The sequence below is a fragment of the Acromyrmex echinatior genome, chromosome 8, assembly GCF_024713525.1.
Source record: "Acromyrmex echinatior isolate Ae372 chromosome 8, ASM2471352v2, whole genome shotgun sequence".
In the NCBI taxonomy this organism is placed as follows: Eukaryota; Metazoa; Arthropoda; class Insecta; order Hymenoptera; family Formicidae; genus Acromyrmex; species Acromyrmex echinatior.
Window position 1 is genome coordinate 7096556 of NC_141859.1, and position 25834 is coordinate 7122389.

General features: G+C 33.4%; 5 protein-coding genes across 6 annotated transcripts; 3 read left to right on the forward strand and 2 right to left on the reverse strand.

Moving 5' to 3' along the window:
* The first annotated feature begins 330 nt into the window (after positions 1-330).
* Positions 331-8765, forward strand: LOC105142966 (uncharacterized). Its single transcript, XM_011050906.2, has 11 exons — positions 331-1212; positions 2173-2360; positions 2558-2857; positions 3628-4060; positions 4357-4541; positions 4695-4784; positions 5305-5595; positions 5677-5914; positions 6441-6933; positions 7037-7331; positions 7392-8765. The coding sequence occupies exons 2-11, from the start codon at positions 2325-2327 to the stop codon at positions 7551-7553; spliced, it is 2523 nt and encodes an 840-aa protein (XP_011049208.2). The 5' UTR covers positions 331-1212; positions 2173-2324; the 3' UTR covers positions 7554-8765.
* Positions 8766-8775: 10 nt separating this feature from the next.
* On the reverse strand, positions 8776-16885 carry Iru (E3 ubiquitin-protein ligase Iruka). 2 transcript variants are annotated; one of them, XM_011050905.2, is made up of 8 exons: positions 16739-16885; positions 14159-14290; positions 13896-14071; positions 13242-13364; positions 12684-12844; positions 12162-12277; positions 11948-12072; positions 8776-11742 (listed from the first exon to the last, which is right to left on the reverse strand). In XM_011050905.2, the coding sequence occupies exons 1-8, from the start codon at positions 16820-16822 to the stop codon at positions 11664-11666; spliced, it is 996 nt and encodes a 331-aa protein (XP_011049207.1). In that variant the 5' UTR covers positions 16823-16885; the 3' UTR covers positions 8776-11663. The 2 variants fall into 2 exon arrangements, with proteins under 2 accessions (XP_011049207.1, XP_011049206.1); XM_011050904.2 differs by having other exon boundaries at positions 12684-12856.
* Positions 16886-17194: 309 nt separating this feature from the next.
* LOC105142963 (uncharacterized) lies at positions 17195-18990 on the forward strand. The gene is made up of 5 exons (XM_011050903.2): positions 17195-17757; positions 17901-18022; positions 18092-18213; positions 18280-18362; positions 18499-18990. The coding sequence occupies exons 1-5, from the start codon at positions 17625-17627 to the stop codon at positions 18642-18644; spliced, it is 606 nt and encodes a 201-aa protein (XP_011049205.1). The 5' UTR covers positions 17195-17624; the 3' UTR covers positions 18645-18990.
* Positions 18980-21910, reverse strand: LOC105142961 (uncharacterized). The gene is made up of 4 exons (XM_011050899.2): positions 21429-21910; positions 19586-19625; positions 19284-19496; positions 18980-19205 (listed from the first exon to the last, which is right to left on the reverse strand). The coding sequence occupies exons 1-4, from the start codon at positions 21435-21437 to the stop codon at positions 19054-19056; spliced, it is 414 nt and encodes a 137-aa protein (XP_011049201.1). The 5' UTR covers positions 21438-21910; the 3' UTR covers positions 18980-19053.
* Positions 21911-21919: 9 nt separating this feature from the next.
* On the forward strand, positions 21920-25322 carry MFS18 (major facilitator superfamily transporter 18). Its single transcript, XM_011050902.2, has 8 exons — positions 21920-22301; positions 22829-23175; positions 23234-23407; positions 23585-23714; positions 24184-24280; positions 24508-24673; positions 24924-25082; positions 25141-25322. The coding sequence occupies exons 1-8, from the start codon at positions 22240-22242 to the stop codon at positions 25278-25280; spliced, it is 1275 nt and encodes a 424-aa protein (XP_011049204.1). The 5' UTR covers positions 21920-22239; the 3' UTR covers positions 25281-25322.
* Positions 25323-25834: the final 512 nt, after the last annotated feature.

Below are 25834 nucleotides of genomic sequence, written 5' to 3' on the forward strand. Positions count from 1 at the left end.
TATTACGGATTAATTCAAAGATCATCAATTGTCAAGGAACATCCCCGAGAAATGTCGCGGATCACAGATCGCGACACATACCCTATCGCACGAGCTGTTCACCCGCGGTCGGTATACGCAAGGTGAAAGGTGGGAGGAAGCGGAAGACTAGAGAAAGTAGGAGGTACGCGTGGTTTAGCCCCCTTTAATAGGGTGGGCGTCCGCCGCAAGCGTTCCCGCGTACGCCCCTGTCGAACGACGCCCCGGTGAGCTGCCAGTCAACTTGATTGGTTGATGGTGATGGCCGACCGGTCGCGCGTGCCGCAACCGACCAATCGGCGAGCCCGTGCCATCGTGTCGAGAGAAACGGCGACGTTGCCATCCGCGCACCGCCCATTGGCATTCGCGTTCGTGGATATGTGCGTTCGTATTTTACTCGATCTTTCTCGTTTTAGGACGATATTTGTTGGTGTTGTGCAGCATTTCTACGAGCGTGGATGGGCGATTAAACTGGACGATACGGGACGTGCGCGGTATATCACAGCGTGCACGTGCCAGTGGATTTAATGAATCGGGGAAACTCGTTGGCTCCACTTTGTGGTGTTCCATAGCGTCGAGTAAAGCTGAACTAAGCGTGTCTTCCGCGATTCGACGGTGGCGGCGGTATACTCGTCCGGAGTACGCTAATTCGGTTAATCTCGCTGGCGCAGTCTCTTCCTACACGGATATTCAACGTGATCGAACTTGATCATTAGTGAATCGAACGACGCGAAGCGATTCGCAGACCGATAGCGTCGCTACGGCATAGTGCTCTGAGGAGGCGGACGGCGCGCATTGCGTGACACGTGCAGCTGTCTGTGTGCGCGCGCGCGCGCGGCTTACACAGGAGTTTCAGTATATGAGGAAGTACGGGATAGGCGACTGCGCGTCGGTGATGAATACTTACCTGTGAATGCCGTTACGATTGTTTGCAACGTTCTCGCGTACGAGACGCGGATGGTACAGCGTAACTTGTTCGTTTTGTCCTTGCCAAGTCGACTCACGCGTGAATGAACGCGTCGCGTCTGAATCGAAGAGGAGGAGACGACGCATGTTTCCGCATAGTCGCGTGATCAGCGAACTTTTATATTTGGGCCAAATTGAACACTGGTGCATCAGTGTCGACAATAGTGATGTTGGTTTGATATTGGCACCTATCGCGCGTCAGCCTGGCGTTTTTAATGGTTTGGCAGTGTGAGTAGACAATCCTGCGGGAGGGCAACACGTGTTTGTTTCCATGTTAGGTGGAGTCCCGGTGTGGCGAAGTGGGTGGAGGCTGGGCATCGCGAGTCGTGCCTTCCCCGTTATCGCGGGTCGCTCGCGCCGCCGCGAGAGCGCGAACGAGCGGCGGATGACCGAGTGGGCGGTAATGACGACACGAGGCTCACCTTGCCGTCATGTCGGGCCGCGTGCGCGTGCCACATTTATGAATCGGATAGGGGCGGTGGGGAAACAGGGGCGTAAGGAGGCGGTCCTCGATCGGGTTCTCGGGCGTCCTCCTTGGGTGCCCGTTACCGCCGACCGGCCTTCTTTGTTCCCTCGTCGGGGAAAGAGAGAAAGAGAGGGAGAGGGGCAAGGAGAGAGAGAGAGAGTTAGCGTCTTTTGCACATGCTAGCAAAGCTCAATGTCAACATGCTCCAACACTCGTAATCCCTACAAGGAGTTGGAAACTGCACTTTTCCTCTCTCTTCTGGCCTTCCCTGTTTAAACCCCCGCGTTAAATCCCCAATGCTCCACCTAACTTTGGATTTGGAAACTGTCCTTTTTTCTTCTATATTTAAATCTTCCTTGTTTAAATCTCCATGTTAAAACCCAGTACTCCAACTAAATTGTTAAAAGATTTAGAATCATATACTCGATTTGAGATTTTTTATTCAGATTAATGAGAGAAACGAAATATTCATATAAGTGTATAAGTATAAGTGCACTAAACAAAGTCTCTTTTTCTTGTCTCTTTTTATTTTTCTCTCTTTCTGCATTTCTTTAAAAATAAGAATTCTTTGCAACGATTCTCTGACTTCTGAAACTGATGCATTCCTTCTATATATCTCTTTCATTCAATTGTTTTAATTGTTATAATTCCCTATAATATAAGCTTTATAGAGTTAGTTATTATAATAGACACAATTCTCTAAAAATAATATTTCTTTGTAGGAGCGCCAGCGTTTCTGTGGACGATTCGTTTCTTGTAACTTTAAGAAGATTGCCAATATAGTTGTTACATTATAAATTCCTAGTACTCGACATGAAATGACATTAAATTCGTTGTTATAAATTGTATAGAGTGCAAAACGAAATTATTCATCATGAAACGGAGCATAGACGGCAGGAATCTTACACAAGTAAGATTATTATGTATTACTAGTTCTTTACTTTTATTTTATTAATATTATTTCTTGAAATTGATGTTGATAAATGATATTTTGTATATAAATATCATACATACAACATTTATACACAGTAATTAACTTAAAATATATGCTATTATACTATAAAAAAATCCACAAGATAAGAAAATAAATGATATAATTATTTGTAGGAAGAAATTGAAGAACAGGATCCTTTACAACCTCAACAGCAACAGCAAGATGATGCAGATCAACAACAGTTAGAGCAACAGCAGCAAACTGTCCAGCCGCAGATTCGTTTTCTAAGCGCTAATGTGTTGCAGCAATTGCAGCAACAGCAAGATGTTCAGCAAGCTCAGCAACAGCAACAGCAACAGCCACAAGTTATTACCCTGCAAAACTTTGTGCCTTTACAAACTCAACAGCCGCAACATGAACAGCAGAGAACGCAAGCAATCTCTGTCCAATCGCTACCTCATCAATTCTTGCAAGTATGAGAAAACATAATTATCTATATTAAAAAAAACAGTTGATACGTCGTATTGAGAAAAAAATTGTACATTTGATATATTATATTTGACTTATAGCGAATTTGATTGCATTGGTGCACATTAAAGCCATTGTACACAAAATAACGTAAACATATTTATAAATAAACAAAGAAATCAATTAAATCGTAAAGTATTCAATACATTTTTTTTAATGTACTATTAGGTAAAATATGTATTTCATAATTCGAAATATTTGCATTTCATTTTTATATTCAAATTAAATCAGTGTACAACGACTTTAATATGCACTAGTGCGCACTAGTGCTTTCAATCGAATTTGTCATTAAATACGTATACAGTCTCCAATGAAAGAAATAAATGACGAACTAAATTAATATAGTTAAATGATTAATTTTTCTTCTCAGTACATGTTTTTAAATTCGTTATTCTTTAAAGCCTACTTTAGATGATCTATAATTTGTGATCAAATTCAAAACAGAATTCTATTTATAATTTTGCGTATCGTATAATATAGGAAACATTTGAAGAAGTAAAGTACACACATATAGAAAATATATATCAGTGATATATATTTTCTATATGTATGTATTTTATTTTTTCAAATGTTTTCTATGTTACACGAGGTCTATTTTTTGTGGCTGAACCAGTGTACACTTTTGGAACTTAAAGTGAGATAGACATACAAATTATAGATCGTCTAAAGTGCGCTTTATTTAATTTTAATTTATAAACGCACTTTTATTTCACAGGGTGCTCAGATTATCAGCAGTGCTCAGGCACAAGCGGCTCTTCAACAGCAGCAGCAGCAGCAACAGCAACAGAGCCAGCAACAAGCCCAGCAGCAGCAAACGCAGCAACAAGCTCAGCAGCAGCAAACGCAACAGCAACAGCTTAGCTATAGTGTAATCCCACAAATGCAGACTGTTAATATAGATGGTCAGGAAGCTCTATTTATTCCATCCTCAGCGATGTCGGCTGCAAATGCCCATCATCAGGCGCAACCAACAATGCAATTTGCTACTGCAAATGGTCAACAAATGCAACTTGCCGGCCAGCAAGTCCAACTAGCAAACGGACAGACTATTATCACACCACAGCCAGTTAGTCTTATAAGAGCACCGAATGTCTTTCCTACTTCGATTATACAAAATATTACGGGACAAACTGTTCAGTTGCCGACAGGTATGCTCTTCATTGCAATCGCTTATAATCGCGTTTTTTAATAAAATATTATTTTGTAATATGCTGAATGTAATTTATGTGTATCTGTGATTAAAATTTTTCAATTATAGGATTCGTTCGTGTTGCTTGTACTTTTTGCTTTAAAAATCTTTGTTTCTTGTCTCTTTAACATCTGAATATATTTCTCCCATTTTAAGTGCAAAAAATTTAAGGGAGGATTTCAAACAATGCGAATAAGTTTATTAATAAGTAATTTTAACATATTTAAGATGATGGAATAATGTGTATTGTTTTAGGACAAAGTGTACAGGTAAGACCGCTGCAATTTCCTATGCAACACGTTCAGCAAGCGGTACCTGTGCAATTACCAGTCACTGCCAATAACGGGCAAACCGTTTATCAGACAGTACATCTTCCTGTCCAGTCGCTATCCAGCGTCTTCAATATGCCCACGACGCAAATGATACCACAAATTATGCAAGTAAGTAATTCAGAGCCATGACAAAGTCTCACGCAAGAGATCGTCTCATCATAATCAATACCATATAACAATTGAAATACCAATTAATAATTTTTATATGTGACAAATATTGTAAATTATAATAATATGAAATGTACATTCTAATTATTTTAGCAAATACCTCAAGTGGCGCAAATTATCACACCGAGTGGTCAAATTCAGCAAGTGCAAATTGCTAGTTTACCGCAATTGCAAAACCTTCAGGTAAATATAAATCAAATTCAACAATAAATGAAAATCTGGAATGTATTATTATTCAAAACAATATTTTAAAGGGCATCCATCACTACACAAGATATTGGAAGCGAATAATATTTAAATTTATTAATTTTAAATCATAATTATGTATAAATATAAACGTTTCGACACTTAATTAGGCCATCTTCAGTGCATACATATATAAAAAATTTTCCTATCACCAAAATGTTATTATCGCAATTTACAAATTAATAACGTCTTTACATCAATTATATAGGCATCGAATCTTGTCCATTTGATTGATTACGTAAAATACTTGTTATGTTATAAAATTGTTTATGTTACGAATCGGTTTTCAATACTTTTCTATAAAATATATGGAGAAGTCAAAATACCTAGAGAAGTCGAAATCGAACTCGGGACTTGCCGATTACAAATCGGTCGCTTTCTCAAGGAGCTATGAGTTATTTCTTCAACATTATTTTTTCATGATCTTATTAGATAAACATTTAACGTTTTATTACAGAGTCAGCAAGTAACGCAAGTTGCACATCAACAAGCACAACAACAAGTCGTCCAACAACAAACTCAACAACAAGTAGTACAATCGGTGCAACAGCAACAACAAGTCGCCCAAGCTCAAGTACAACAACAGCAGCAAGTGCAACAAGTGGTACAGCAGGTGATACAACAGCAACCAGCATCGTCCCAGCAGCAGCAGCAGCAGTCGCAACAGCAGCAGATGCAACAATCCTCCACTCCATCGTCGACAGTAGCAACTTGGAGCACAACAGTTGCATCTCCCAGCAATGTTCAAGTAATATACTAAATTTGAACATTAACATATTAATAATATGTACATAAAGTTATTCTAAATGATATGCTATACGTTTCTTAGGTACTTGGTATAGGTACGTTAGGAAGAAACATAACGGGAAATACTAACGTTATTACTACAAAAGATGGCCAGAAAATCGACGTGCAGACGTTATCTAGTTTGACGAGGCCGCCTGAAACAGTAGAAGGCGATATCAAAGTAACTAATATCGATGCGAGCCAATTAACTAGTGGGCAAGTAATACATATCCCTGCTACACAATCGGCTCAACCTACAGTACAACCTATTACGATTACAGGTAAGGGAATTGTTATATGTGCACACTAATAAGCACAAGACGAGCACAAGAATAAATTTATAGTACAAACAGACGAAGGCAAGCGATTCCTTATACAAAAATAAATCAAAAGTGCAGAATTTTTTTGTTAGAGGCCTTTTTCCAAGGAAATCAAATTTGAAAATCACGAAGTACATGTACACTTGACGAACATTTGATTTGTAAAAAGACATTAAAAAAAACGTTATCATATTTACATAACGATTTTACGAGTGGCAAGATTAAAGAAAATGTGACAAATAGTAAATTTATTTATTTCATTAAGAGAGAAATTGTACATTTACAGTAAAGAATCGGACGAAAAAAGTTTATTCTGCACTTTCAATTCATTTTTGTACAAGAAATCATCCTCTGTTTAGTTGTATGTTTATAGATTTTGTCTCCCAGATATTGAAAGATTATTACTTTTAATTTATACATTTTCTGATACATTTCCTCATAATTTTTAATTTGCAAACAATTAATGTTGCAAATAATCCTTATACAGGAACGCAAGGACAACAGTTAACGCTTATTCCTGCGTCCGCATTAGCAAATTTGACCGCGCAACAAGGTAACATGATGAGGAATGTGAGCAATGGAAGTATAATGCAAATTCAGCCAACCGCCGGACTGAATACGACCAATAGTTTCTTACAATCGATACCCGTGCAAAATATCCCAGGCTTAGGCAATGTGCAAGTAATACCGGCGAGCGCATTGCAGCCGGCTACAGTTCAAACATTGCCGGCCACTGTTCAAACCACCGCGACCACACCTATCGTCGCGACAACACCAACCGTGCAACTCGACTCAAATGATTCTACCAAATGGCAGATTCTTCAAACTCTTCAGCACGGGACCTTGACAACATCCGCTACACCTGTATCTCATCAACAACAAATACCGAACCCGGCCACTACTCCTACCAGTGACGATCCTAATAAGCAGCACCGTAGAAGAGTCGCGTGTACATGTCCCAATTGCGGCGATGGCGATAGGTGAGCAATAACTTCTTTCAACCATATCAAATATTTGTTTGTGTCACTAATGAACAATAGTCGTATGTTGCATTGATATGTATGTCCCCATATTTCTCTTTAGAAATAGGGATATAACCAGGAAACGGCAACATGTATGTCATATTGCTGGATGTAATAAAGTATATGGAAAAACGAGCCATCTACGTGCTCATTTACGCTGGCACACTGGCGAACGTCCTTTCATCTGTACTTGGATATTTTGCGGTAAAAAGTTCACTAGATCCGATGAACTCCAGAGGCATCGTAGAACCCATACGGGTGAAAAACGTTTTCAATGTCCAGAATGTACAAAGAAATTTATGCGATCGGATCACCTAACGAAACACATCAAAACGCATACGAAGATACGGAGCACGGTAAGTATCGCAAATTCGAAACGCATCGCACGCGATGCATTGTCACTTACTGAATTTCAGGAAGCTGCCACTTCGACGCAGGAAGGCTCATCTGACAGTCAGTCTTCCACTGAGCAAAAAATAATGATAGCTCTGCACAAGGAGGAGCAATCTGACATTATCATAGCAGAGCCGATCGAATCCGTAAAAAACGACTCATCGAATCACGTAACAAATGACTAAAAATTTTATGATGTATAGTATAAAATCAGACAGCAATCGACTTGTCGGTATCAATAGGTAAGCGAGTTCAAGTCGGCAAAGTGACTAAAAGCACGCTTATCGAGCAAATAAACGGTTTTTAAATCCTATCATAGGATTCAATTAATCAAGTTTAATTGTTCTGCTTTGTTGACTTCAAAGCGCCAAATATTATAATATACATTTTGATGAAATCAATATTCAGTATTAAATTTCTTAAAAAAATGTCATTTAGTAGAAACAAATCTTAAATCATAGACTATATTCTAGCGCAGAGTGTAAAAATTATAAAAAGGAAATTGTTATGTGCATAATATAGCATATAAGTGCACAGTAAGTTATAAACGTAAATTATATAAATTATATTATGTAATTATACAATTATTGAAATTAGCGCTACATTGGTCAAGCGATTCATTGACCTATTTGTTTTAAAGTAAATAAAAATAGTATGGTAGCGAGTTTTTTATAGATATAGCGATAATTCATAACATACAATCTATTTTTTTATTACGGTTATGTATATATATGTATGTATATAATGTAAATCAATGTATACAATTTTGCACGAGAAAGTTTTACACTGTAAACATTTTTTCATATTATAAGAAGTCGAGAGATATTTAGCTTCCTTTTTAATTTGTATAGTTATTTTAAACCGGACACAGCTTCATAATATATCGCACGCGAGCTTTACATAAGTTTTATGTAGGAGACTTTTGCCTGAATTTGAATCATGTATATAGATCTTAAATAATCACTTAGCGAGGTTGTCTGTCTTGCAATAAATATAATAATACGGGCATGAAAAAAAAGGAAGAATGTAAATGTAAAAAACTTAAAACGATACGGAGTACACGGTATCTAATTAATAATGAAAGGTACGGAATTTAAGATAATAACATAAAAACATAACACAATCATTTACGTTCATAAATTTAGAAACATTTTTTAAACTACTATTTATCCTATTATCTTAAATTTCGTCACCCTTCATCGAATGGATGCTTCATACTTCGCACTGTTATATCACATCTGTTTCATTTTTATTGAATCTTTATCCGTTACAAAAACCTGGCAAGCCTGCGGATATATTGAAGTCTCTAGAAATGGAAATATATAATTATATATTTTTTCGCGTTTCTGCTGTTTTTTTCAATATAAAATGCTAATAAAAGTGTTGGAGAAAAACAACGCGTCTATGTATCTCACATTATATTAGATCTCTCTTTTTATTGACGAATAAATATGTCCCATAATACTCTAATAAATTTACAGACTACTATATGCTAGAAAGCATGTAGGTATATAAACATCATTAAATTCTGTATTTTTATATTATACATACATAACAAACGAAAAATATCCTATTTTATTTTATATAATTAACACAAATATCGCTGCTTGTTGACACATTGAAAAGTATCAGGAACGTAAAGAGCTAGTATTTAAAAAAATACACTTTTCCTGAAAGCAACCTCATATCGTATCAATGCTACTTTAAACGTTACTAGTTAGATCGATAATATTCATTCTTTCACTAATTATATTCGTATAATTTGTATATTTAGTTTGTAATTGAATTAATTGTTAATCTTAAACACAATAATATTGTGAGATTTTTTGTCGTTTCTCGTTATATATATAGGAACAAATTCCAAAAATGTCCGATTCCGAACCTTGGACGTGTCCGACAGCAAAAATTATTCCAAATATTGCAAAATTTACAAGTCTCATAGTTGACAAGGTTTCGCAAAAGTGCAAAAAATCATCTTTTTTGAAATACAAGTTTAAAGGGAAACTACAACTTGTTATAGATAAACTATATTTTCTATACACATTGGCATTCTTACTCTGAACTTTGCATATTAAAAAAGAAATTCAGTAATAGTCTTGCATATGCAAAACTCAACTTTCTTTCTATTGTAATATTTAACTTTCTTAAAACATTTTTATCATTGTGAAAAGGAAAAACGAGCGACAGAATTATGTGTAAAACATAATTGAAATAGACGTCTAGTAATACAGCGCGATATTTGTTTTTGTTAACGCGCATACTAGCAGAATGCTTGCTCATTGCATATGTACAGGTAGCGCGAAAGTAACTCCGATTCGATTGAATACGCAATAACATCGGCCGGAAGAATTTAGATACAATTTCTAATCGTTTTCTTTATGCTATATCCTATTTTATGTTTATACAATGTGTGTAACTTCGTCGATTGCTGCAAACTACACAATTGTGGATGCAAGGGTTTATCTTCATGAGTGCGCATATTTTCTGAAATATCTTTACTATAGAAGTATATAGTATATATGTATGCTGCATATGTAATGCGAATGCATTTCAATCATATGCATTTGCGTTGTAAAAATCAGCTTTACGAGAATTAATGCACATGTCAAACAGTTTTTACGCACTAAGAGAACTGAACAAAGCAATTTGTTGTTACACATTCACGCGTCTTTATTCGTCGAGACTCAGATAGTCATAATCAAGGTATAGAATACCTTAATAGATACATGTTACAACAGTCAGAGGATTAAATTTAAAAGAATGAAGAAAGTAAAATTTCATGCAGCGAAGGAAAACTAGCTTTTTACCCCCACTTCGTCACAATCAAAGCAGCGTTCAAAAACTGTTCGCTCTTCCTGCTTTCTTTTCATGGAGCGTATCTTCGCTTTAAGTTAACGAATACTCATTTATTTTCATTAGCTTTTAACTTCATTTTAGTAAAAATGGTTTACAAGAATAAAAATATGTCAATGTAAAAGAATATAGCAGCAGCTAGAGCTGCAGCAGAGATTCGGAGGCGCATAGCCATTGCAATTGCTAATATACAATTATTAAAAAAGAAAAAATACTGGATAGCACACCCATTTCCAAAAATCGCATTTTTTTTCTTTGCTTCGCTCTCAAAATTAATCTTGGAAGACATTACGATTGTCATGTTCCATGAACATGATACGATCATGTCATGTATTTTAGCGATGTTCGCTATTAGTTGAACAATATCTAACTTTGAACATAACTTCGCTATATATGAAAATTGATAGAGTGGAGATAAAACGGTAGCTTTTATTAGCTGTATGAAATGTATGAACCATAATAATGTAATTGTCAATGTTCTTTTTTTTTATAATTTTCAGAATATTTATAGAAAGAAAACGGAATCTCGATATGTAAATTCTATACTAATTCCATTAACTTTCTGACTGCTAGATTTCTTGATTCGCGTGATATGTTCTAATTCCAAATACATATATATCTTGGAAGAAAGCAGGAACATGAAATACTTTTATTTTTTAAAATTCCCGATTTATCATTTGAATTTATTAATTTGCTTTCAAATCGCGAATCATCATGTTTATTCTTAAGCTTACATTGATTTTACTGAGCCTCGGCGACAAATAAAAATTATACTTTATATAAATAGCTCAAAATTTGTTGATTCGAGTTTCGTTAAATTAACATTACTCAAAATAAAATTGCCTACGCATAAATAATGTCTATAAAGATGTCTATGTAGGTTGCTTCTTTTTTCGGAGTTTTTTTTATTTCATTTCATTCGAATTAAATCATAAAATAAAATCTCCTATCTGCATTGAAATGTAACAATGCATATGATTCGTCAATGCCTGGAACGTTTCAGTATATAATCATTCAATCAAGTATTATAAATATTGAATCAAATGGCATTAGTGAAGATCGTGAGATATTATAGTTTAGCGCAAGTAATGTCTTAATGTTGAATGTTAAAATAGCAACAGGCAGAGACAAATGTAACAATTTAATATATGATTTTTAACCATTTTGGCTGATATCTCACTTAGTACAATTTTTTGAACGTAGAACAAAATAGTTCATCGAACTTATTGAGCCAATATCGATTGATTATGAATCGAAGTGATAATGATTCGAATTTTGTAGTCGACATGTTTAATCTGTAAAGAGATATTTGCCTTACTTAAAGGCAAGAAAATGCCAAATGGTATCAATGTGTTAAAAATAGATTATACATTCGGCTAATTATGAAACCGGATAGTTGAAAGAAAAATATCACTCGTATCTCACTTGAACAAGCACTGCAGCTACTCTGATGAAGTAGATGACGAAGTAGATGATGTCCGGCTAATTGGCTGTCCTGTTCGGTGCGCTTCATTTGCTGCCCTATATCACACATAATACACATTCAAAATATTTACGAATGCAGGCAATTTAAGTAAATAGAAAACAAAGAAAAAAACAAAAAATTTTCGTTGCACAACAACGTCATCTAAGATCCTTCTATAATAACTGTTGTCAATTTTATTGCATGAAAAATTAAATAATAAAATACAAATTTGTGTAATAAATATTTTATTACAGAACTTACCTAAACAAAGCAGCGAAACTAGATCCGGCTAAAGTGGATCCAGCTATGTTGGCTGCAGCATCTTGGTTTGCTTCAGCCTGATTTTGATCTCCCAAGTTCTGTCTGCAAATGGGACAGGTTCCGTGCTAGAAAATGAAAAGAAAAACAAAAGGAAAAGATTATTTCGGTAATGATATTATATAGGTTCTTAAAACTTGAAAATTTTTCAGCTTACTAATTCCAGCCAGGGTACAATGCATGGTGCGTGATAAACGTGCTGGCATGGCAATTGTCTAACAGGTTCGGACAGCTTAAAATCTTCCCAGCAAACGGAACATTGTAGCTTACAATCTGCATAAAGAAAAAGGAACGAGAAGTTATCAGAGTGATTTAAAGTAGACCTTCTTCTTAGCTGAACTTCTTAAATTCTTTTCTTTTTTTTCTCCCCTCTAACATAGAGAGAAAAATAGAAAAGAGATGAATCATCTAAGAAATTTAGCTGAAAAGAATAGGCCTAGAAACAATTATAATAGATAAAATAAATCAAATGCATTGCAACGAAGATACTTCTATGTATGAAAATATAATTGCTTAATATAACATTTAAAAAACATTCTGGTGTTTCTTTCAGATCCTTATCAACTATTTAAATTATCTGGCATGTCGTTCTGCTTCCCAAATGATAAAGATCTTAAAAGATGATAGATGTATATAGATATCACAAACTACATGTCAATATATATTATTGGATACTAACCAACTTGACTTTGCGTTATAGTAGTAGTAGGTATCTCATCGATCTGATTGCGTGATAATGGTGGTGGTCCAGTACCATCCATTTGATTCAATAATTGGGTAACAATAGCGTCTAATCCATCACGACCCCAAACATAATCTCCAGGATTTCCCAAGAACAGTCTAACATTGAATCTACATTATTTTGTTTTATTTTAGTAATACTAAAGATTAAATAAAATTGTTTAATGACTTGTACCCTCACGGATGAATGAACTTTTTAAATATTTACTGTTGCCATCACTGTTGGAAAAGCATGTTTACAATTGATGACAATTCATGTGGTTTTATGAAAATGAATATTTGTGAGAAAAAAAAACAGATCGAAATGTAAAAATTTAAATAATTACAATAATATGAAAATGAAAAAATGAATGTGAAAAAATATTTCTTGAGAATATGTAAATTTAAAATGCTATAAATATCGATCTATTATGATAGAAAGAAATATAACGTATCTTTATTTTATAATTATACAGGCTAATATCACAAGTAGTATTTATCACTTAAAACAACTTACACAGATGGCTGTGCATCTTGACCCACAGAATTGCTTAGACTCGCTGCTCCCGAAAGATTGAAGATAAAATCTTGTATGAAATTCTCTATAGGCATCTGTAGGCTCTCTTGTCTTCTACGATTGCTATTTCGTAAAAAAAAAAAAAAAAATTAAATTATTACCTTATCAATTTTCCAAGTATCATGCATACAAGACATTAAAATAAATATATAATTTTGCATTTACAAAGATGGAAGAAGGGACCAAATACACCATTTGTCAAATTTAATGTCAAACAGGTAAATTCAATTATCTAGCGATCTTTGAAAACTGCATCATTACATGTGACATCAATGGACCCAGAATGTTTATTTTGCAACTATTGACAGTTTTCTTCTCGCTGATTGGATTATATTTTTAGATCTGAGATAATAGTATCCTATCTTAGCAAAGAAAATTTCCAATAGTTGCAAAATAATGACTGTGTTCAATAGACGCAGCTTTACAACTCTTGTAAAATTTTTTAATATGATTGATCTTGCCCTATATATATTTAAATCCAGTTCCTCGCTGGATCTAAATGTATAAATCAATTATATTAAATATTACAATTGCAAAGCTTTTTTCTGTTAAAGGTAGCCATCGATGTGTGGCAGTTTGGTACAGAAAAGATACCTGCTGGTACGACGTCCATCTTGAGGATTACGAGACCAATTGGACCTCCTTCTGCTCCCGAGCACATAGTTCCTATTGCCTCCACCCGGCTGTTGACTGGTGTTCAATTGTTGATTGGTATATGTATTCGAGAGACCCATTATCATCTCTATTATATCACGATCACGGTCAGAGCGCTGTGAAGGTTGTAACAAATGGATGTAGAGTTTATATATTTCTAATGATTTGTCAATAATTCTTGGCTTAATTAAATTTAAACTCACGTTCAAGGTCAAGATGTCGATATCCCCATCACTCAGTTCTTCGCTGTTCATATCCATACCTGAGCTGCCCTCATTGCTGCTGCTCTCCAACTCTTCAATGAAACCGCTCGCGCATCGTGGACACGTATAATTCTAATTGGAAGTGAAATGTCATGGGAGTCTGAGTTACGCAATGTAGATTGCAAAGTCTGTCTTCGACAGATTGCCTGGGACATATGTACATGCTCGTATTAGTTAGACACTTGCAAATTAACCCGGCGTCATTGTGGCTGGGTCGTAATGACCCGAGACATTTTTTAAACATCTGTATTTTCTTACATACTTCGTAGATTTTAACTAACTGCCCTATAGCTGAAGCTAAGACTTTCTAAAACTATTGTTGACATTGCGAAAATAGATCAAAAAAATATTTCATTGGTTCATGATCTACCTCAACAATCGTGTAACATTTTAGCATCACAATGATGTCGGGTTAAATACATGCAGAATGAATATATCCCAGAAAATCAAAGTCCATATTCGGGACAAATCTTAAGACATTTTTGTAATAACTGTTTAAAAGACATCTTATAAAATGTCTTATATCCCGATTTTGGACTTTATAGATGCTTTCCAACAAAAAAACACAGATGACAATATAATACAGTAAATTTTTACTTTTTTATTTGTCAATGTTAAAAAAATCAAAGATGAAATGATCATTGTGTTATATAAGTTTCTTGTTGCAAAACACCACGTATTAGGCTTATATTCCATGTATTGTACGACAAACTTTAAGTCTATTGATTAGTTATAGAATCAAAATAACAAAAAGATCGGAAAATCTTTTTGTCCTGCAGCTAATCAACAGACTTAAAAAGATTTGTTGTACAATACATGAAATATTAACCTTATTTGGAATCATTTATTAATAGTAAATTTAGCACTATACTGGATTAGCACATTAAAGGCTGCTTTACATACAGTATCTAAATCCAGAAGCATAATATAATAAACTTTGACAATACATATATACATTGTTAAGTAGCATGACAATATCATTATTGAGTATTTAATCGTTTAAAAGATTTTATACGCTTTTACATTAACTTCGCAACAGCTTTTAATATGCACCAATTTAGTATACGAGACTGAATTTGTTGTAATCTTCCATTGGCCATGTAGAATTCGTATCTTCCATCAGCAACCTGGCTCTTTAAACTTCAAATACTTTTATATCATTCCAAATTATGTAAGTCTGAATAAGCACTTACAAAAACTTATGAAAACTTGTGAAATACTTACAAAAGCTTTAACAAGTTTTTAATCATAAAAATCAAATTTTATTTATTTTTTTTACAGATTTGAATTTATCTACCAGAATTTACAAAATATTGACTTCAAAGTCTAACTTGGTCAGTCCAGAGTTGTTAACTGCGTTCAGCAGAGAAAAAATTAATCAATTAGCTTTTAGGGTGTTATTTCATTTGTGCATTTTTGTCATATCACAAATGTGTGTAAGACAAAGAAGTCCTTGGATCTCTCTATCTTATAGTCAACCGAAGCTTGAAAAAGTCTGTGTCATACGATAGAAACACACGAATAAAACAGCAGCTTTAAGATGCTATTTCTTTTGTACATTTTTGTCGTACGACAAATGTGTACAGAATAGAGAGATCCGAGGATCTCTCTATCCCATAGCCAATCAGGCTTGAAAAATTTGTTGTGTGACAAGAACGCACAAATGAAATATCACCCTTAATAATTCTTCAATATTAATTGATTCTTACACTTAGCTTCAACAAAGAATTAAAGGCAAGAACCAATCATATTAAAGAATCACTAAGCACTGATTAGTTTCCTATGATTAGTTCCTACTGAATGCAGCCAAATGTCTATGAACAATAATAAAATAAAATCAATCACAATGAGACAGCAATATCTCTGAGCACTTTAAAAATACTTTAGAAAAGGACAATAAGATAAACAAAGTAACATGTACACATTTTTCTTCTAGAACGCAAGGATATAAATATCTCATTCCAAATGAAACAAAAAGTATAACATGAAACAAGAGAAAAAAAAGTAGATTGGTGCATATTTATGCTCTTACTAATTTCGTTCAAAGAGCCAGATTAATCAGACAAGAATTCCAAAATAGTCGAGGTCGTCGATGAACGCCCTTGTCCGCGGCTTGATCAAAACACGTCGTCTCACGGCGAAATTTCATCGGAGGAGTTCCATCGGGAACAACGATCGCGAGAACGTGCGTAGCATGCTTCCTACGAAGGAAGGAGAGTTCACGACAGACATAAACGTGTATAAACGCGATTCGACCGTGTGATTGCCGTCAAGGTTTCGAGAAATCGCGAAGCTGCGGGGAAGTTAACGAGCGTTATTGTTGACCTCGTCGTTCGATGTGAAAGAGAATTGGACAAGCTACGTTTATTGCGGGGACGAGGGGGGAAAGAGAAGAGACAGAAATTTCGCATGATATGGGATGACAGTTATATCGGGGATGGACGTATCACCGCGGCGATTCCGCGTCACGCGTTACAAATGAGTGGCCCAAGACGATGAGGAACATCACGACGTACTTACCGGCAGCAGACGCTCGATTTCGACGCTGCATTTGTGGCAAAAAAACCGAGACATCGGACTTCCATCCACAACGGCTTCCGCCATGTTTTACGTGTCTCTCAATTTTCCATCTCTCTACTTGCCGTAGTTACGGTTGGCGATTTGTTCGGCTACGTTCGATACACCTCGGTTGGACTCGGGCTTCGGCCACGGAGTACAACGAAATGTTAGATGGCAGTGTTGATTTTAGCAGCACGTGAAATTGTACTTTAAATTTAAGTGTTGCCAATTGCTAAACTGAAAACTCGCCATCTTTAACCTAATTTCTCAACAATTAATCTGTTACAAAATATGTATTTGTTTGTAAAAATTTAATTTAGAAGAAATTTAATTTCAAAATCTAATTTATCATCCGCGCTATACTTTTCTCGTAACATGAATAGGTTAAAAATTAAGACAAATTTTAAAGTCTTGTTATTGGCAATTCTGATAACAAATTAATTGACCAATCGAGTAATTGGTGTATAAACGTAAGGTCTGTTCGCGTTGTTTTTGCACTAAACATCATCGCTTTCTTTCTCTTTGACACACGAATATATATTTATCTCATTTTAAGTGCAAACATTTTTGAAGATTTCAAGCAACGTGAACAAAAGTTTTGATGTTGAAAATGAGCGTTGATTTCACGTGAGCATAAAAAGGCGTCTTTAGGAACAGACTTGTCACCTATTGAGAAGTTTATCAATCCTGTTACAGATGATTCAAATTTTGTAACGTGTAAAGTTTAAACGTAAAAGTAACAAATGTAAACGTGTAAGAAACAAATGTAAAAAACATTTTGTGTTTTGACAAGTTGTGAGATTAATTAACTTTAGTATAATTTTAATATTGGTTTTAATATCAAATTATGGAGGATCATTGGATAGAATCGTTGAAAATGAAATTCGTAAACATTGATACATCGACGCTCAAAGGATTATTACTGTCCACAGTAGAAAAACTAGATGAAATTAAAAAAGACCAAAATCAACGATTCAATGGTAAATTTTACTATTGAGTATATGGAATAATTTAATTTGATAGAAAATAAGCCAATAAGTTATTGTATTGCTTGAAGTCCTGAAATGATAGAATACATTGTGTTATATATTTCCTTTTATATATAACCCCTATATATTTTTAGAGGATGAAACTAAGATTAAGGAATTAACGTCAAACTTGGCTGCTACGAAAGAGACACTGCATATGGAAATTCAAACTTTAGAGAGCAAGAATAATAAGTTATCAGAAGAGAAGAATTATTTAGTGAGTGTAATATATTTTTATTTTTTCCAGAAAGTCTATGGATGTTTATTATTGCAGAATATTTTTTAGGATGAGCTGGAAGCAGAGAACAAGAAACTCTTACAAGAGATTAAACAGTTGGAAGGGAAACGTACTAACTTGATGTCTATTAAACCAAATTTACAAGATCAACAATTGCTGGAACAAGGAAGGCATGTATTATCATTTATTAATGCAATCTGTTTTATGATATTGTCATAATTTTGTTTGTTTCATAGGAAAAAGTTGAATTTGTATAAGGACTTAACAAGGATACAGTGGGATTTTGAAGCTATACATTCAAAGCACAGTATTCAAGGCTGTATCCTTTTTCTAAATATTTATATATATGAAATTAGCTAATATATAAAATATATCAAGTACGATTTTGTATTTCACACTAGCTACTTCTTTTGCCAACAAGTAATAGATATGCATATCCTTAATTCTTGACACAGACGTTTCAAACAGACGCGACTACATTCACCATTTCTGTTATGATACTCAAGAGATTAATAAAGAGTTAACCGACTCACTGTGGCATGAAATATATTTGTCTACGAGCGAAGCTGAAGTCAGAAATGAGAATCTTCCACCAAACTAGTATAAATATTATATCTAAACAAGATGATACAATTTTAATACTTGATTACTTTTAGAAATAGATAATATATGAAGATGTATATTGATCTAGGATAAGGTGATACAATTTCATAATATAATTCTGAACGAAATAAAATTTGAATTGAATTTTTGAGATACAGGTTTAATAATCCTCTTTGTGTGGACAAGATTCTGAAGAGTAGAACAAAGAAAAAAATTGAACTTGAATTTCGGAAATTGAATTAAACTCTTTTATTTCGTTCAGAATTGTACCGTGTTCAAAATTATATCACCTTATCCTGTATATATTTGTGCTAAACCTGTAATAATAAACACTTTAATTTTTATCTTTTTATTTTTTTTTTAATTCTTTTATTAAAGATTTTTATTATACAATTCTTTATGTACAGTTATGTTTTAGAGATCAAAAGATTAAACACACGGTTCGTATAATGCAATATATAATAAACACAAAGGATAAATAATCCTACCATTGTAATAGTACTTATGACGAAGAAAAGTATACAGCTTAAAATACTCGCGCCAATAGCTAATACTGTCCCTGAAAACAATATGTGCTTGTTTAGTGTCCAGCAACAGCAGCTCTGTGATCAAGAATAAGAAATGTAAGATTGCTTACCTTGAACTATCATAAAACCAATAAATACAAATATAGCGCTGACGATACCAAATATAATAAACAAGAAGATGGGTGCAAGAAGCGATGCTAATGCAATGAAGGTAGCCACCTGCAGAAACGGATTGCGGGCCAACTGCTCCTTAAATCTGAGGATAAATTTACGAACGTTGGAATGTTGTAAAAATGTCTGGCATTTTTTAGCCTGTTCTTCGTCTGAAATTAAACATCAATCCTTCATTCCTCTTTCAAAATGATAGAATAAGTAATGTGACAAACTAGTGAAGTGTTGCAGGTATACTTACAATACATGATTATTGAATCGTATATACTGTCGTTTTGTGTCTGAAATAAAACAACCTGTGTTTACTCATCTGAAATTAGCAGAAATATAAGATAGGCTAAAAAAAAGGCAACACTAAGCAGCATTAATACTGCAGAACAACATGACTATATAGAGAATGGACAAAATAATGTAAACACTTGAGAAATATATTATCTACTTGTCAGGATTATGAAAGTATTTTGTAAAAATAAGTAAACTAGTTACAATTTTTTTCTCGAAAAGTAATTTTTATTATTACAAGTTAATTTGGAAAAGTATTTCGTATTTTTTAGTTATTTTTTGTAACTTTTTTACACTTTTTTATTTTAAATACAAGAATCTTACATTTCTGATAATACTAAAATATTTGTTACATTCAATCATTCGCTATTTCATTTATAACAAATTAATATGTATACTTCTGTTGAAATCAGAATTATGGAATTAATATTAAAATACATTCAGATACTAAAAGACTTTTAGTTTAATTCTTAATTTTTACAAACATTTAGGGAGAATAATTATTAAGAATAAAGATATATTCCAATTCTAAGAAATAGATTGTTTACTGAGTGCTTCATTTTTATCAGTCAATATGTTGAATAAGTTTATAAAAAGTAACTATTAAATTACAGTTACAAAAAAATGTACTGTAACTGAGTTACAGTTATGGATGGAAAAGAAAAGAACACACAGTTATAATTATTGAAAAAAGAAACTTTAACTATAATTTTATTAAAGTAACGAATTACTTCTCAACCCTATTATTTGTTTTATTAATAACAAGTTCGCCTATTATTTGTTTTTAATATAGTTTCTATCCTCGTTAAAATAAAGTCATGTATGCTTGAATAATATAACTGCTGCAGTGTAATATTATATCATTTTTCTAACAAAATATCTTTAATTGTTTTAAAAATATATTGAAGGAAAAAATCTTTTGGAAAAATTTTGGAAAATAGAATGAAAAAATTATATAAATATATATTATATAATTATATTCTATTGATAAATATTCAAGCATTGATCTGCAGAACACAAATTAATAATAACATTACATCAATGTTGTAATTTCCTATTCAACAATGTAACTGTTGTCTGTTACATTATGTATTATATTCTTATTGTTGAATGAAGAAAGTATAGTTAGAGGAATAAGGTTTAAGGCTAGACCTAATTAATTATAATGATGAAGTACAGTCAAGGATGGATAAATTTATTTGTAACTCAAATATCTTTCTTGACTTTACATAGCTGAAGTGAATAGATATATGTATTAATTTATATTGTTGAGTGCAAACCCAGCAAACGAGAATGGATTGAAATGAATTAAAATGAATTCAGATTTTCAGAAATATTGATTCACGAATGTTAAAATGAATGCTTTTCAATCCTGAATGCATTTTTATTCATTTATAGGAATTGCATATCTCTACCCCTTCAATCTAAAAATAATATTAGCTTTTTCTATACACACACATTGTGAATATTGTTCAATTCAAAATTTTGACTAGGAAATGCAGTTTTTTAATCCAATTGCATCCAATTGAATTAAATCCAAAAAAAAGTATTCGCTATTTAAAATATGCATCGAATAGAAAAAAATTTCAATCCATTTTAATCCAGTCATTTGCTGGGAAATAATAATGTTTAGTATTTTTACTATTAATTTATGTTCTGCGGAGAGTAACTATTTCAAGAGTAAAATGTGTATTAAGAGTGGATAAAAATGAACCAACCTTTTATTAAAACAAATAGTAAAGAAATAATATATTTCTCAAGTATTTACATTACTTTGTCTATCCCCTGTATATTTAATTTACCTCTGTCATTTCTGTCAAAGTTCTTCAAAGTAGTTCTTAGATGCAGTTAAACACTTCATGCATATCATGACTTGCACAACGCAATTCGAAATAAATAAATAAATATATCTAGCTTTTGCACATAGCAGTTTTCGAAAAGATAGACAGATATTTATCCAAATTCAGAACCGACGTCATTATTAAATCACTTATCACATCTTATTGCATTGTATACATATGCGCCAGTGTTTCTGTATCTATTTTCCCTCTTATTTTCCTCTCTTATCAACAAAAAAATGTCAAAGTCCAGGCAGATTTGCGCAAAAGCGATACGCACAAAATCAATACGTCCATTAATTATCAATTCAATATTTAATTATGCGTAGTTCTCATCGCATTTCTTATGCGATCTCTCGATATACGCATTTATGTACTTATATTTTATATTTTTTCTTTATACTTAATATTTTCATGTGTATTTTATGCGACTAAAATAAATGAGTATTTACATTCAGAGTCCTTTGTCAGGACCGATTTCGAACTGGAGTTAAGATGTATATGCCGAACTCTGCAGCGCTCTCGTAACTCGTAGGTCTTCGTTGAAAGCTTCCGAGAGACCCCAGAGTTCCGATCCGAATTAAAATGAAGACGCGCGGAGGACACGGAGACGGAGGTTAGCGTGACGTGCACTGATGTGCACGGTGAAACTTGACAGATTAACTACGTATTAACAACGCTAAATATGCGCGTGAAAATTACGTGCTCCGGCAGGACGTTAACAAGAGCCGAGGCACGGAAATTGACATCTACAAACTAAACGAATTCATAAACAATGCAGTTACAGATATCGCTGGACACTCCGTTTGATGACAGAACCGCGTCATCCTGGTCGAGGTATAATCAGCGGGATACGTCGTTTTGTAGGCGGTCACCGATTTTCTAAACAAAGGAGTCGCTGATTCATTAATTATTTATGACTTTAACTAAACTCCGATTTTACTTAATCAGTGATTAACATATTATTAAACAGCATTGGCTTGTCAACGAATACATAATTATTAATTTTTTATAGTTTAATTTACAAAAGAACAGATTAGAGATAATTATAATAAAAAAATTTGCTTTAAGCAATTCTATCAATTGCATTAATCAAAGTTTGATCAAAGCTCTTATTAAATTAATTCTAACTTAATAATCAGTAATTAACTTGTCAAGCAACTTGTATTTATTTTATATACACCTGGAGTTATTAAAATTTAATTTCTAAATGAGCAGATTAGATTAGATATAACAAATTGTAATTAAAATATGCTTTAAATTCTATTAATTAAAATAATCAAAATTTGATCAGAATTATTATCTTTACAATTGCTATTACAAATACTGGCAAGATTAGGTTATAAGAAGTCTCTATTGTTCAGGAGGGAGAGGCAGAAATGGTTCCTGTCATTGCTATGTGGAACATGTCTGATATATGCTACACGTACATCTGTTCCTCTGCTGATACCTGTTGTCAGTCAGGAGAAGAATTGGTCCAAATCGGACTCAGGCATAATATTGTCGAGCTTCTTCTGGGGATATACATTGACGCAAGTAGCCAGTGGCTACATTAGCGACAAAATCGGTGGCCAGAGAGTATTGTGGATATCTGCTCTTGGTTGGTCGGCAACAACTTTCGTCATGCCAGAAATTATAGAATTTTTTTCCGGAGATGGGACATCCGTTCTGCTTGTTGCAGCAGTGAGAATGATAAACGGAGCATTCCAAGGTAATTTTCAAGTATTATTGCTGGCGATGGAGGATAATATGACACTTGTCACTTACAGGAATGCATTTTCCTAGCATGATTAGCTTGATCAGTCAACGCTTGCACGAGGCAGAAAGGGCCTCCTTTTTTAGCTTATTAACATCAGGATCTGCTCTGGGCACTCTACTCACTGGGTCTTTAGGCTCATATCTTCTGGAAAATTATAACTGGATGACTGTCTTTCGAGCGTTAGGTACAATGTAGCTTATGTAAATCGATGTCAAATTAATTGAAGAATCCACAGATAAATGATGATAGTTTTTGAGACGTCATGTAAGAATAATTTAATAGTTGAATATATCTCTTTGTTAATTTTATTTTTAAGCAGAAATGAGAAATGTTTGTGGTGCTTACTAATTTATTTATGTAGGAGGCATGAGTTTGGCATGGACAGCTTTATTAAGCTACCACACTCTGCCTTTTAAGGAAAAAACAGCTTCTATCAAGTCTACCGACTACACTTTGCCTTGGTCCAAACTTCTATCACAACCTCCTTTCTGGTAATTATAATGCATGAGCTTCAATATTTTCGAAACCTGTTTTATATTTGTATAGGCTAGAGGTACAAAGAGAGACTTTTATAATCAATTAACCATAGCAATTAGATTGAATGACTTTCCTAAAACTCTATTGATTTAACGTTTTTGATTTTCGCGTTTTAAATCATGAATTCTCGGAATCGCAGTTCTTGGAAATGTGGAAAATTTTTAGAATTTTAGATAGTGCAATCTCTTTGCCGATCATATTTTCCTAACTTTGTTGATTTCGAAAACTTATGATTTTACCCAAAAATAATGAAAGCTTGAATTAAGCATACATACTTTAATTTATACAAATGATCTGAATCATTCAATTATGAAAATTATACAAGATTATGATCATAAGATTTATAAGATAAATATAATATGTTTTATAAACCAATTTTCTCATTTATGTTTGTGATTGTTAATTGATTTTTATAATTTTCAGGTCCTGTGTTATTGGACATGCTTGCCAAAATAACTGTTTCTTTGTACTACTTTCATGGATGCCTACATATTTCCATGACACATTTCCTGAAATCAGGGTAATATTATTATCTAATTTTTATTCTAAGTATTATTGCTTAGAAAGTCTATGAAAAGTATATGAAAGTATGTGAAAAGAAAAGACATAAGAAGTATTCTATAACAAAGGTAGTAAATAATATCTCATATTCATAGCCGAGAAAACGCTAAATAATAAGTAATTTGTAATAACAACATAAGTAATTTTTTTCTTGCTATATCATGTTGAATAAACTTTAATTAACAGGGCTGGATTGTAAATATGGTGCCATGGCTATCGATGTTACCTTGTACATTCTTGGGCAAAGCTCTGTCAGAAGAGATAATTAAAGCCGGTTATTCTGTTACTGTGACACGCAAAACAATCCAAACGATTTGTTTTGTCATCGAAATTGGAAGTCTATTATTTTTGGGTAAGCTTGATCCTTGGTAATCAAGATTTATACAACAAAAGTCTGGAAAATTTGACATTTTTGGGATTAGTTATTTAAATATCCATAACAAAGTTCTTTTTAAATAAAGTAATTATTTGCTTAGCCTTTGTTAATTCCAATATTACATTATTTGACACGTTTTTGTACGAAATGAAAGAATCTAATAAAAAAAGTATTTAATAATTTTTAATAATTCTTTAAATAACATTCATATACATATTCCCCATAGCGAAAGTGGAAAGTTTTGAAAATGCCATACTTTGTCTCGCGTTAATTATTGGTGGCTCAGGCTTTCACAATAACGCTATCGCTGTTAATCCTTCGGATCTTGCACCAAAGCACTCTGGCAGCGTATTCGGTTTGATGAATACTGTTGGCGCGATACCTGGTAAGTAATTAATATAATCAATCACATGAACAGCTAATATATTTTCTTTTTTTTTCAGGTTTTCTCGGTGTATATTTTTCTGGACATATTCTACATGTGACACACAGTTGGCCTGCTGTCTTTTTATTTATAGCTGTTATTGATGCATTAGGATGTATAATGTATTTATTGTTTGGCTCAGGCCAAGCAATCATATAAATTGTAAAATAAAAATAAATTTTTATTAATAAAGTTTAAAAATCAATTGTTATTAAACGAATTTTAAAAATAAATTTTCATTAAACAAATTTTCATTATGTTATCGTTTTAAAAATCATTCATAAGATCTCACATGTTGGTCTCTTATTGGCGAAGAAATGAAAAATTACTAGAAACATTACTAGGTCGATGTGAGTAGTGTGCAATTGAACTGTGTGCAAGTGCGCCACTCCTATTGCTGTTTGCACTTTTTACACTCAGCATCTTCGCTTTCTCTTTTCGTACTTAAATAACAATACATATCTATCTCATTTTAAAGCAAACATTGGGAATTTTAAGCAACACGAAGAGATCTAGGTCTGTTTTTCATTCTTGCACTAGATTATAGCTAGATTAGAACTCTCTCACTTTCGCCAATTATAAACGTATACCTATCTCATTTAAGTTTCAAAAGTATATATTGGGTCATCTAAAAAGTATCCGCGGTTTTTTGTCACTAGATGTGTGTTGATGGTCATATATCTAGTGACAAAGTACCGCGGATACTTTTTAGA